At 51.0% G+C, this 12,500-nt stretch overlaps 2 protein-coding genes across 11 annotated transcripts in view; both read right to left on the reverse strand.

The window, feature by feature from the left end:
• Positions 1 to 2,413: 2,413 nt before the first annotated feature.
• On the reverse strand, positions 2,414 to 7,010 carry hmgb2b (high mobility group box 2b). Of its 10 annotated transcripts, XR_014631265.1 has the most exons (7): positions 6,906 to 7,010; positions 5,499 to 5,658; positions 4,368 to 4,519; positions 3,584 to 3,758; positions 3,154 to 3,488; positions 2,895 to 2,981; positions 2,414 to 2,845 (listed from the first exon to the last, which is right to left on the reverse strand). XR_014631265.1 is itself a non-coding variant. In XM_084462947.1 (5 exons), exons 2-5 carry the CDS (start codon positions 5,649 to 5,651, stop codon positions 3,354 to 3,356), a joined length of 615 nt encoding a protein of 204 aa, XP_084319073.1. In that variant the 5' UTR covers positions 5,652 to 5,658; positions 6,906 to 7,010; the 3' UTR covers positions 2,414 to 3,353. The 10 variants fall into 10 exon arrangements, 1 of the variants encoding a protein (XP_084319073.1); XR_014631266.1 differs by having other exon boundaries at positions 2,414 to 2,981; XR_014631267.1 differs by lacking the exon at positions 2,895 to 2,981 and having other exon boundaries at positions 2,414 to 2,894; positions 3,099 to 3,488.
• Positions 7,011 to 11,821: 4,811 nt separating this feature from the next.
• ctc1 (CTS telomere maintenance complex component 1) overlaps positions 11,822 to 12,500 on the reverse strand; it is a gene marked incomplete at its 5' end in the record, with an annotated part of 5,453 nt that continues 4,774 nt past the window's right edge. Inside the window, 2 exons of the mRNA XM_084462972.1 lie at positions 11,822 to 12,076; positions 12,225 to 12,351. Of these exons, the coding sequence (XP_084319098.1) occupies positions 11,940 to 12,076; positions 12,225 to 12,351 (264 nt within the window). The 3' untranslated portion in view covers positions 11,822 to 11,939. The remainder of the gene's footprint in view (positions 12,077 to 12,224; positions 12,352 to 12,500) is intronic.

Here is a 12,500-nt window from a genome sequence, read left to right on the forward strand (position 1 = left end):
TAATCATCATTACTGACGAGTTGTTGTTCTCTGCATGATTGGTTCTAAATTCTAAACAGTGTTGTTTTGGAACAGCTCGAATCTCCAGCAATACCGCTGTTCAGACGGGGCGCGCCTATCCACATTGGGTGGGTCGTAGCGTGGGCCCGTCAGAGGCCCGTCCTGGGTGGGTGGGTGGGTGGGTGGTAGCGTGGGCCCGTCCTGGGTGGGTGGGTCGTAGCGTGGGCCCGTCAGAGGCCCGTGGTGGGTGGGTGGGTGGGTCGTAGCGTGGGCCCGTCCTGGGTGGGTGGGTGGGTCGTAGCGTGGGCCCGTCCTGGGTGGGTGGGTGGGTGGGTCGTAGCGTGGGCCCGTCCTGGGTGGGTGGGTCGTAGCGTGGGCCCGTCCTGGGTGGGTGGGTCGTAGCGTGGGCCCGTCAGAGGCCCGTGGTGTAGTTCATTGTGACGCGGGGGGATTCTGTGAAGAATCACCGTACTGTATTTTGATAAAGTTTGTATTCCGCTGCCAGTGGATTCTGTGTCTAAACTGATGTTTCTAGTTATATTTAAATAAACATTTTACTATCTGGGTTCTTGTGTTTTGTGATAATCTGACGGTCTGAAGGTCGACCCAGACATCATTATGATAATCTGACTAACAGGTTGACCAGACGCATGGACGGATTATGGACCGGGCCCCTGGGCGTCCGTGGAGGCCCCCCCCTCCTCGCAGCGGCCCCCGCTATGGTCACAGGAGTTTTCTTTAAAATTATTATTATTATTTCCCACCAGGATTTTTTGGGTAGTCAGAGGGCCCTATAGAACCCTAACCCTAACCCTAACCCTAACCCCCCCCCCCGGGGCCCCTGCTAGTCAAGGGGTTAGCCCTAACCCTAACCCTGCTAGTCAAGGGGTTAGCCCCAACCCTAACCCTAACCCCTGGGCTCCAGCCCCATCGGCCCGGTCCGTAATCCGTCTCTGCCCAGACGTCACTAATCTGACTGACTAATAGAGCCAGACATCACCATTAGAAGGAGTTAGGGTTAGGGTTAGTATTAGAAGGAGTTGGGGTTAGGGTTAGTATTAGAAGGGGTTAGGGTTAGGGTTAGTATTAGAAGGAGTTAGGGTTAGGGTTAGTATTAGAAGGGGTTAGGGTTAGGGTTAGTATTAGAAGGAGTTAGGGTTAGGGTTAGAAGGAGTTAGGGTTAGGGTTAGTATTAGAAGGAGTTAGGGTTAGTATTAGAAGGAGTTAGGGTTAGGGTTAGTATTAGAAGGAGTTAGGGTTAGGGTTAGTATTAGAAGGAGTTGGGGTTAGGGTTAGTATTAGAAGGGGTTAGGGTTAGTATTAGAAGGAGTTAGGGTTAGTATTAGAAGGAGTTAGGGTTAGGGTTAGTATTAGAAGGAGTTAGGGTTAGGGTTAGAAGGAGTTAGGGTTAGGGCTGGGTTAGGGTTAAGGGTTAGGGTTAAGGGTCAGGGTTAGGGTTAGTATTAGTAGAGGTTCTGCTGGTAGAACAGCATCCTGCAGCATTCAACACAACAGAACTCTGGACACAGAGTGAGTTTCACAATCATAAAGTTTTATTATAAAAGTTAACTTCTACATACAGCTGAAACAAACATCTCCAGTAAAAAAATTAAAATAACCAAGAATCTTAGGGCGAGATCATCACGGTTACAAACAGGGGCATGAATCAGCCCCGTATACTGAAACTAGTAAACCAGTAAACCAGTTCACTACCAGTCTGGACTAGCCTGTAAACCAGTAAACCAGTAAACTACCAGTCTGGACTAGCCTGTCAACCAGTAAACCAGTTAACTACCAGTCTGGACTAGCCTGTTAACCAGTAAACCAGTTAACTACCAGTCTGGACTAGCCTGTTAACCAGTAAACCAGTTAACTACCAGTCTGGACTAGCCTGTTAACCAGTAAACCAGTTAACTACCAGTCTGGACTAGCCTGTCAACCAGTAAACCAGTTAACTACCAGTCTGGACTAGCCTGTCAACCAGTAAACCAGTAAACTACCAGTCTGGACTAGCCTGATAACCAGTAAACCAGTTAACTACCAGTCTGGACTAGCCTGATAACCAGTAAACCAGTTAACTACCAGTCTGGACTAGCCTGTTAACCAGTAAACCAGTTAACTACCAGTCTGGACTAGCCTGTTAACCAGTAAACCAGTTAACTACCAGTCTGGACTAGCCTGATAACCAGTAAACTACCAGTCTGGACTAGCCTGCCCTAACTAACCCTAACCCTTATTTAACAGTCTCTGTGTTATAGCTAACCCTAACCCTAACCCTAACCCTGACCCTGACCCTAACCCTGACCCTGACCCTAACCCTGACCCTAACCCTGACCCAGTCTCTGTGTTATAGCTAACCCTGACCCTAACCCAGCCCTAACCCTAACCCAGCCCTAACCCAGCCCTAACCCTGACCCTAACCCAGCAGGCCCATCAGAGATCCAAATGTGCACACGCAAGGAAAACGTGACTTTTTCATAATAGGGACCTTAAAATCCTCCATATTGTCGTCAGATGACAGGCAGGCTGAGGCCTGAGGAACATTACTGGAAACAAATCTTTAATCTAAAAACAACATCAAGGGTGGTTTCAACTCTGATAAAACTTAACGTTGCTACAGAAGAGTTTAGGACAGGTGCACACACACACACGCGCGCACACACACACACACACACACACACACACACACACACACACACAGCCTCTCCTCCCCCGCCTCCTGTAAGGGAGCCTGGTTGAGGAAGGGAGGAGGTGAGGAGGCAACATAAGAGTATTCAATCACCACCGCAGTCCAGAACCAGTCTCCTCCTCTCACTCCCACAGAGGGCTAGGGTTAGCTCTAGCCCTAACTCTAACCTAACCCACAGAGGGTTAGCTCTAGCCCTAACTCTAACCTAACTCTAACCCAACCCACAGAGGGCTAGCTCTAGCCCTAACTCTAACCCAACCCACAGAGGGTTAGCTCTAGCCCTAACTCTAACCTAACCCACAGAGGGCTAACTCTAACCTTACTCTAACCTAACCCACAGAGGGTTAGCTCTAGCCCTAACTCTAACCTAACCCACAGGGGGCTAGGGTTAGCCCTAGCCCTAACTAACCTAACTCTAACCCAACCCACAGAGGGCTAGGGTTAGCCCTAGCCCTAACTCTAACCTAACTCTAACCCAACCCACAGAGGGCTAGGGTTAGCCCTAGCCTTAACTAACCTAACTCTAACCCAACCCACAGAGGGCTGCAACTGGACCAGGGTGGGAATCTGAAAGGCAAATTACACACTCTGTCTCTCTCACACACACACACTCAGACACATATATACATGCTCATATGCACTCTCTTTCTCTCACACACACAGTTTATTCGTCATCTTCATCGTCATCGTCGTCATCATCATCGCCATCATCATCGTCATCTTCATCACCTCCCTGGGCGCCACCCTTAGTGGCTGAGCCTCTCGCAAAGGACACACCCCCACGGTACGCCACCATGTCCTACACACACACAGGACACACGTGTTGAGAAGGTGTGGAGGGGCGTTGTGTTAGCTGAGTGTGTGTTAGATGTGTGCGTGTGTTAGATGTGTTACCTTGTCGTACTTCTCCCTCAGTCTGAGTGCCTTCTCCTCGTAGGGGTGCTTATCTGATTGGCTGAGCTTGGACCACATGACCCCCAGCCTCTTGGCACAGTCTCCTATGGACAGACCTGGACACTCCTGCTTCACCGTGGGGCGGTACTCCCCGCAGAACACGAAGAACGCTGACCTGGGGGGCACACACACACACACACACACACACACACACAGGACGCACACACACACACACAGGACGCACACACACACAGGACGCACACACACACACACACACACACAGGACGCACACACACACACAGGACGCACACACACACACACACAGAACAGACACACACGACGGACATGCACACAGGATGGACACACACACGGACACACACATATTACATTAAAGAATATAAAACATTAAAGAATATAAAAATGCAGAAACACGAAGTAGATGAGATGGGAAGCAAAGGGAACTGTTTAAATGAACCTGGCTGAGTTCATGAACTTTACAACCATTCATCTCTTACAACATTCATAAATAAATAAGGTGAACAGTTAGGCTATAATATTGTTATCAAACAGCGCGAATTCAGATTGAACAATTAGAGATTGAAATAAAAGAAGACCATATGTTTGGATTTGTCACAAAAAAAATAATTTAAAAGCCAGGAATGTGCAGCAGACATGTCTGATGGACCCTGGACCCATGGACCTCCTAGTGTGATCCAGGCCTCAGAGACTGAACCAACCCTGGGTAAGCTATGAGAGTGTGTGTGTGTGTGTGTGTGAGCCTCACGGAGGTCTCTTGGGGGCGTTGGGGTCCTTCCTCTTGCGGGCGCGGGCCCCCATGCCCTTGGGGGGAACATAGTGCTGCATGTCCCTGTTGTAGCGCAGCTTGTCAGCCTTCGCCATGTCCTCAAAGCGCTTCTTATCATTGGGGGTCAGGCCCTAGATACACACACATTATAAACACACTATACCACACACACACATTATAGATACACTATACCACACACACACGCATTATAGATACACTATACCACACACACACATTATAGATACACTATACCACACACAAACATTATAAATACACTATACCACACACACGCATTATAGATACACTATACCACACACACATTCAATACAACAAACCACACACACACACACACACTATATCTGTGTTTGTTTACAGAGTGATGATGATGGTGTGTGTGTGTCTATGGAGTGATGATGATGGTGTGTGTGTGTCTATGGAGTGATGATGATGGTGTGTGTGTCTATGGAGTGATGATGATGGTGTGTGTGTGTCTATGGTGTGATGATGATGATGGTGTGTGTGTGTCTATGGAGTGATGATGATGGTGTGTGTGTGTCTATGGAGTGATGATGATGATGGTGTGTGTGTGTCTATGGTGTGATGATGATGGTGTGTGTGTGTACAGAGTGATGATGATGATGGTGTGTGTGTCTACGGAGTGATGATGGTGTGTGTGTGTGTACAGAGTGATGGTGTGTGTGTGTGTGTCTATGGAGTGATGATGGTGTGTGTGTGTCTATGGTGTGATGATGGTGTGTGTGTCTATGGTGTGATGGTGTGTGTGTGTACGGAGTGATGGTGTGTGTGTGTGTGTAGGGAGTGATGGTGTGTGTGTACGGAGTGATGGTGTGTGTGTGTGTACGGAGTGATGGTGTGTGTGTACGGAGTGATGGTGTGTGTGTGTAGGGAGTGATGGTGTGTGTGTAGGGAGTGATGGTGTGTGTGTAGGGAGTGATGGTGTGTGTGTGTGTAGGGAGTGATGGTGTGTGTGTGTGTGTGTAGGGAGTGATGGTGTGTGTGTGTGTACGGAGTGATGGTGTGTGTGTACGGAGTGATGGTGTGTGTGTACGGAGTGATGGTGTGTGTGTGTGTGTGTGTGTGTCTCCTTGCCTTCCATCTCTCAGAGCACTTCTTGGAGAACTCAGCGAAGTTGACCGACTGCTCCGGGTGAGACTTGCGGTGCTCCTCGCGACACGTCTGCACGAAGAAGGCGTAGGCCGACGTCTTCCCCTTGGGCTTGTTCACGTCCTTCACCATGGTCATTCACGAGCTGGGACCGGCCACGCAACATTAGCATTATTATTACACTTCATATCTATCTACGGGAATATTACCATTATTATTACACTATCCATATCTAGGGTTAGGGTAGGACAGTGTGTGAATATTTATCTGAGCTGTATCCGTGACGTCAGGACGTCAACGCGCTCAGAGATGAAGATGCTGAACCTCTAGCTGGTGACGTCACCAGAAATCATAACTAACAGGGCTCCGTGTAACTCCTGGAATGGCAGTTCTAATGAACGGTGCGTCACGGGACGTTGGGTAAAAAAAAACGTTTGCTAATAAAATCTTATCGGATAAAAACATTATTACACGCAGCTACGCAGATCAGCATCAGAGAGACTCTTCAGTCCAAGGTCCCGTGTTCAGGAGCTAGTTAGTTACAGCCTGGCCGCCGTTAGCCACCTAGCATGCTAGCTGCTCTGCGCTGGGAACAATAGACCACCATTTGCTTCCCGCCTGCTGCAGTGCAACTCACCCATCCCCCCTGCTAGCATTAGCTAGCTAACCAGGCTAGCATCCAGCTAACCACCCATCCCCCCTGCTAGCATCCTGCTAGCATGCAGCTAGCTACACCAGGCTCAGGCCATCCTCCCTGCTAGCATCAGCTAGCATCAGCTAATACACCAGGATAGCAGACTGGGGGAATAGAGGCTGTAATGCGCACTAGCATAGGTAGTCCTGGTTGGATGTAAATTGTTATTTTCGGAGGAATAATAATTAAGAGACTGCGAGTCTGGCCGGCTACGCATTTGGGCCCCGTCTATCACCTGGAGTCTCTCTGTGGAAGGTTCTGTTCGTCGCATGAATCTGCGGCTTCACACGCTGAGAACACGCACTTTACTGTGTAGGGTCAGGGTTAACCCTAACCCTTACTAACCCTAACCCTTACTAACCCTAACCCTGCTCTCACAGGCCACACGACTCCCTATGTGCACTAATTAAACACCTTCATATTTCAATTCCTGCAAATAAATCCGCATTTCAAGGCCCAGTCTAGTCCCTGGAAGCAGAGGGCTGGTTGTGTTTACATTGCGCGGGTTAGGGTTAGGGTAACGTTATCTCTCTGGACTCATATTATAAACTCTTATATTTATTTATCTTGAACACCTTCTCTTCCCTCAAGCAGCAGTTTTATCCGTTTGTTCCTGCATGAACGATCAGACTTTTTTGGTAAAATAATGAACAGAAAAGCCCCGTTGCCCCGCAGCTCGCTCTCAGGTTCATACTCACGTTCCCAGTGGAAGGGCTGATCAGGTTTGAGCGGGTCGGTGTTGTTGTGGTGTTGTTGTGTTGGGGTCGGTGTTGTTGTGGGTTCAGCTCTGCGGCTCAACTGACGGTTGGTCGAGATTCAAACTGGGTCGAACCCTGGCGAGGCCCCGCCCCCAGACCGCGCCCCCGTTGGCTGCTGGCGGAGAGGGGGCGGAGCCCCGATCATGTGTGCATGCTGACTTCATGAATATGTATAGATACATTTTGTATCAGATAAATAAGAAAATAATATGTGAAAGTGTGCGTGTGTGTGTGGGTCTATGTGTGGGTCACAGCGAGTGTGCGTGTGTTTGTGTGTGTGGGTCTGTGTGTGGGTCACAGCGAGTGTGTTTGTGTGTGTGGGTCTGTGTGTGGGTCACAGCGAGTGTGTTTGTGTGTGTGTGTGTGTTTGTTTCACAGTCTGTAAGTATTTGTTGCGTGAGAGAGTAATTAAAGCCGCACTCATTCACTAACCTGAGCACTGCTGTGGCATCTCTGAAACTACAACATCAATTCTAAGAAGGAACTAGTGCTGCGAGCAGCAGTGAGCGGGCCCTCGCACCCCACGCGTGTCGGGGTGCTGCGCCGTTAAAGGCTGTGCTATTTCGGTGTGCAGTACTGAGAGAAACTTCCTGTCACCAGTAGGTGGCGCTCTAGGCGTGACTCAATACCGAAGCATAGATGTGTTCAGGACGGTACCTTGATGAAGCGTGAGAAATGTTGAGTAAATCGGACAATGTATGTAGGAGTTATGAGGACTTCCTGTTTCACCAGTAGGTGGCGCTGTAAGTGTGACTCAATACCGACACATAGATGGGTTCAGAAGGCCACCTTCATGAAGCGTCAGCAATTTGGAGCAAATCGGATAACATATGTAGGAGTTATGAGTACTTCCTGTTTCACCAGTAGGTGGCGCTGTAAGTGTGACTCAATACCGACGCATAGATGGGTTCAGAAGGTGACCTTCACGAAGCGTCAGCAATTTGGTGCAAATCGGATGATGTATGCAGGAGTTATGAGGACTCCCTGTTTCACCAATAGGTGGCGCTATAAGTATGACACAATACGGACACATAGATCTGTTCAGGACCGAACCGTCATGAAGCGTGAGATATATCGGACAAATTGGATAATGTATGGAGGAGTTATGAGGACTTCCTATTTCACCAATAGGTGGCGCTATAAGTATGACGCAATACTGACACATAGATGTGTTCAGGACAGAACCGTCATGAAGCGTGAGATATATCGGACAAATTGGATAATGTATGGAGGAGTTATGAGGACTTCCTATTTCACCAATAGGTGGCGCTATAAGTATGACGCAATACTGACACATAGATGTGTTTAGGACAGAACCGTCATGAAGCGTGAGATATATCGGACAAATCGGATAATGTATGGAGGAGTTATGAGGACTTCCTGTTTCACCAATAGGTGGCGCTATAAGTATGATGCAATACTGACACATAGATGTGTTCAGGACAGAACCTTCATGAAGTGTGAGATATATCGGACGAATTGGATAATGTATGGAGGAGTTATGAGGACTTCCTGTTTCACCAATAGGCGGCGCTATAAGCATGACTCAATACTGACCTACAGATGAGTTCAGGACGCGACCTTCATCAAGCGTGAGCAATGTGGTGTAAATCGGATGTTTGTAGGAGTTATGAGGACTTCCTGTTTCACCAGTAGGTGGCGCTGTAGGTATGACGCAATACTGACTTACAGATGTGTTCAAGATGCGACCTTCATCAAGCATGAGCAATTTGGAGTAAATCGGATGACGAATGTAGGAGTTATGAGTACTTCCTGTTTCACCAGTAGGTGGCGTTGTAAGTGTGACTCAATACCGACGCATAGATGTGTTCAGAAGGTGACCTTCATGAAGCGTCAGCAATTTGGTGCAAATCGGATGATGTATGCTGGAGCTATGAGGACTTCCTGTTTCACCAATAGGTGGCGCTATAAGTATGACGCAATACTGACACATAGATGTGTTCAGGACAGAACCGTCATGAAGCGTGAGATATATCGGACAAATCGGATAATGTATGGAGGAGTTATGAGGACATCGTGTTTTATGGCGAAATGTCAAACTTTGGCGGGGAAAGACTCAGGACCCTAACCCTAACCTATGTGGATAATGTATGGAGGAGTTATGAGGACTTCCTGTTTCACCAATAGGTGGCGCTATAAGTATGATGCAATACTGACACGTAGATGTGTTCAGGACAGAACCGTCATGAAGCGTGAGATATATCGGACAAATCGGATAATGTATGGAGTTATGAGGACATCGTGTTTTATGGCGAAATGTCAAACTTTGGCGGGGCGCCACGGCAAGGGTGTTTGGTGAAAACTCAATTTATTTGATAACTTTTGATCACAAAGGTCTTAAGATGAAGCTGACCCGATATGAAGTTGATCGGATGAAATCTGTAGGAGGAGTTCGTCGAAGTACGAGGCATGGAAATGGTCAAAACAAGGACAAAATGGCACATTAAGAGCAAAATGGCGGCCTTCCTGTTGCATGTTGGGTATAGCTCCAAGAGACATTTTAGTGTGTCTCGATGAAATACATATGCCCTCCGAATTTCGTTCGCCTACATCAAACTGAAAGGTGGGGCTCGCCATTTTAAATTTTCCAGGGGGCGCTCTTGAGCCGTTTTGCCACGCCCATTTCCGTCACCCATGAATTATCAAATTTTTCACCAGGACTGACGTATCTGCAAAGTTTCATCCGTTTTCATCGATGTTTAGGCCGGCAAAAAGGCATTTGTTTGGGGAGAAGAAGGAGGAGAATAATAATCCTTCGAGTTTCAATAGGGCCTCGCACCGCCAGTGCTCGGGCCTAAATATGTCCAGATCGCCCCCCTCCCCCTCCCTCCTCCCCCTCCCTCCTGCTCCTCCCTCCTGCTCCTCCAACCTTCCCCTCCAACCTTCCCTCCCTCCTGCTCCTCCCTCCTGCTCCTCCCTCCTGCTCCTCCAACCTGCTCCTCCCTCCTCCCCCTCCCTCCTGCTCCTCCAACCTGCTCCTCCCTCCTGCTCCTCCCTCCTGCTCCTCCCTCCTGCTCCTCCAACCTGCTCCTCCCTCCTGCTCCTCCCTCCTGCTCCTCCAACCTGCTCCTCCCTCCTGCTCCTCCCTCCTGCTCCTCCCTCCTGCTCCTCCAACCTGCTCCTCCCTCCTGCTCCTCCCTCCTGCTCCTCCCTCCTGCTCCTCCAACCTGCTCCTCCCTCCTGCTCCTCCAACCTGCTCCTCCCTCCTGCTCCTCCCTCCTGCTCCTCCCTCCTGCTCCTCCCTCCTGCTCCTCACCTGCTCCTCCCTCCTGCTCCTCCAACCTGCTCCTCCCTCCTGCTCCTCCCTCCTGCTCCTCCCTCCTCCCCCTCCCTCCTGCTCCTCCCTCCTGCTCCTCCCTCCTGCTCCTCCCTCCTGCTCCTCCAACCTGCTCCTCCCTCCTCCCTCCTGCTCCTCCCTCCTGCTCCTCCCTCCTGCTCCTCCAACCTGCTCCTCCCTCCTGCTCCTCCCTCCTGCTCCTCCCTCCTGCTCCTCCCTCCTGCTCCTCCCTCCTGCTCCTCCAACCTGCTCCTCCCTCCTGCTCCTCCCTCCTGCTCCTCCCTCCTGCTCCTCCAACCTGCTCCTCCAACCTGCTCCTCCCTCCTGCTCCTCCCTCCTGCTCCTCCCTCCTGCTCCTCCCTCCTGCTCCTCACCTGCTCCTCCCTCCTGCTCCTCCCTCCTGCTCCTCCAACCTGCTCCTCCCTCCTGCTCCTCCAACCTGCTCCTCCCTCCTCCCTCCTGCTCCTCCCTCCTGCTCCTCCCTCCTGCTCCTCCAACCTGCTCCTCCCTCCTGCTCCTCCCTCCTGCTCCTCCCTCCTGCTCCTCACCTGCTCCTCCCTCCTGCTCCTCCCTCCTGCTCCTCCCTCCTGCTCCTCCCTCCTGCTCCTCCCTCCTCCCCCTCCCTCCTGCTCCTCCCTCCTGATCCTCCCTCCTGCTCCTCCAACCTGCTCCTCCCTCCTGCTCCTCCCTCCTGCTCCTCCCTCCTGCTCCTCCCTCCTACTCCTCCCTCCTGCTCCTCCAACCTGCTCCTCCCTCCTGCTCCTCCCTCCTGCTCCTCCAACCTGCTCCTCCCTCCTGCTCCTCCCTCCTGCTCCTCCCTCCTGCTCCTCCAACCTGCTCCTCCCTCCTGCTCCTCCCTCCTGCTCCTCCAACCTGCTCCTCCCTCCTGCTCCTCCCTCCTGCTCCTCCCTCCTACTCCTCCCTCCTGCTCCTCCCTCCTACTCCTCCCTCCTGCTCCTCCCTCCTGCTCCTCCCTCCTGCTCCTCCCTCCTGCTCCTCCCTCCTGACTGACTCCAGGACCCTGAAGAGGGTCAGGAAGATGGTGGCTGGCCCCTCCCACCCCGGCCAGGATCTCTTCATACCCCTCCCCTCCAGCAGGAGGCAGCGCTCCATCAGGGCCCAGACTCACCATAGAAACAGCTTGTTCCCCACGGCCACCAGCCTCATCACTGTACTACTCACACGTCACCTCACACTCACTGTTCACATGACGCCCTGCGCACAGCGTAGATACACTGACCGCACTACATTTTCTATATTGTTTTTTAAATCTTGCTTTAGTATTTTGTACTTGCTCTCTGCACTGTCCTGTCTCAACCCTGCTAACCCTAACCCTAACCTAACCCTGCACCCTGTCCAATGTTGTCTCAATGTTATGCACCACCACCAAAAGGAAATTCCTAGTAATATCCACACAAAAATGTCACAGGAAAGGATAAATACTATAATATAATGTTTTATTACATATTTAAAGGTCAGAGACGTCCTCCTCCAGGTGGGTGCAGGTCAGAGACGTCCTCCTCCAGGTGGGTGCAGGTCAGTGACCCCGTCCTCCTCCAGGTCAGAGACGTCCTCCTCCAGGTCAGAGACGTCCTCCTCCAGGTGGGAGCAGGTCAGTGACCCCGTCCTCCTCCAGGTGGGTGCAGGTCAGACGTCCTCCTCCAGGTGGGAGCAGGTCAGAGACGTCCTCCTCCAGGTGGGAGCAGGTCAGAGACGTCCTCCTCCAGGTGAGTACAGGTGAGCTGGAGAGGGGGGGGCAGCCGGGTCACAAACTCTCTTTCTCCTCTCGTAAACCTCTTCAGCTGAGCCAGGTCTGTAACACACACACTAGATCAACAATAGTGCTTGGAGGCTGTAGTCTGTGTGTGTGGGTGTGTGTGTGTGCGTGTGTGTGCGTGTGTGTGTGTGTGTGTGTGTGTGTGTGTGTGTGTGTGTGTGTGCGTGTGTGTGCGTGAACTCACCCTCTCTGCGTGTGTGTGAGGAGGTGTGGAGGCGGCAGGTGAGGGTGAGGGGGCGACACACAGAGCTGCTGCCACACACACTGACCAGGTACCTGAGGAGAGGCTCCTCCCCCCCAGCATCACTCACCTGGAACACACACACACACACACACACCTGTAATACACACACACACACTGACCAGGTACCTGAGGAGAGGCTCCTCCCCCCCAGCATCACTCACCTGGAACACACACACACACACACACACACACCTGTAATACACACACACACACTGA

The sequence above is a fragment of the Borostomias antarcticus genome (assembly GCF_949987555.1).
Source record: "Borostomias antarcticus genome assembly, contig: scaffold_116, whole genome shotgun sequence".
Taxonomy (NCBI): Eukaryota; Metazoa; Chordata; class Actinopteri; order Stomiiformes; family Stomiidae; genus Borostomias; species Borostomias antarcticus.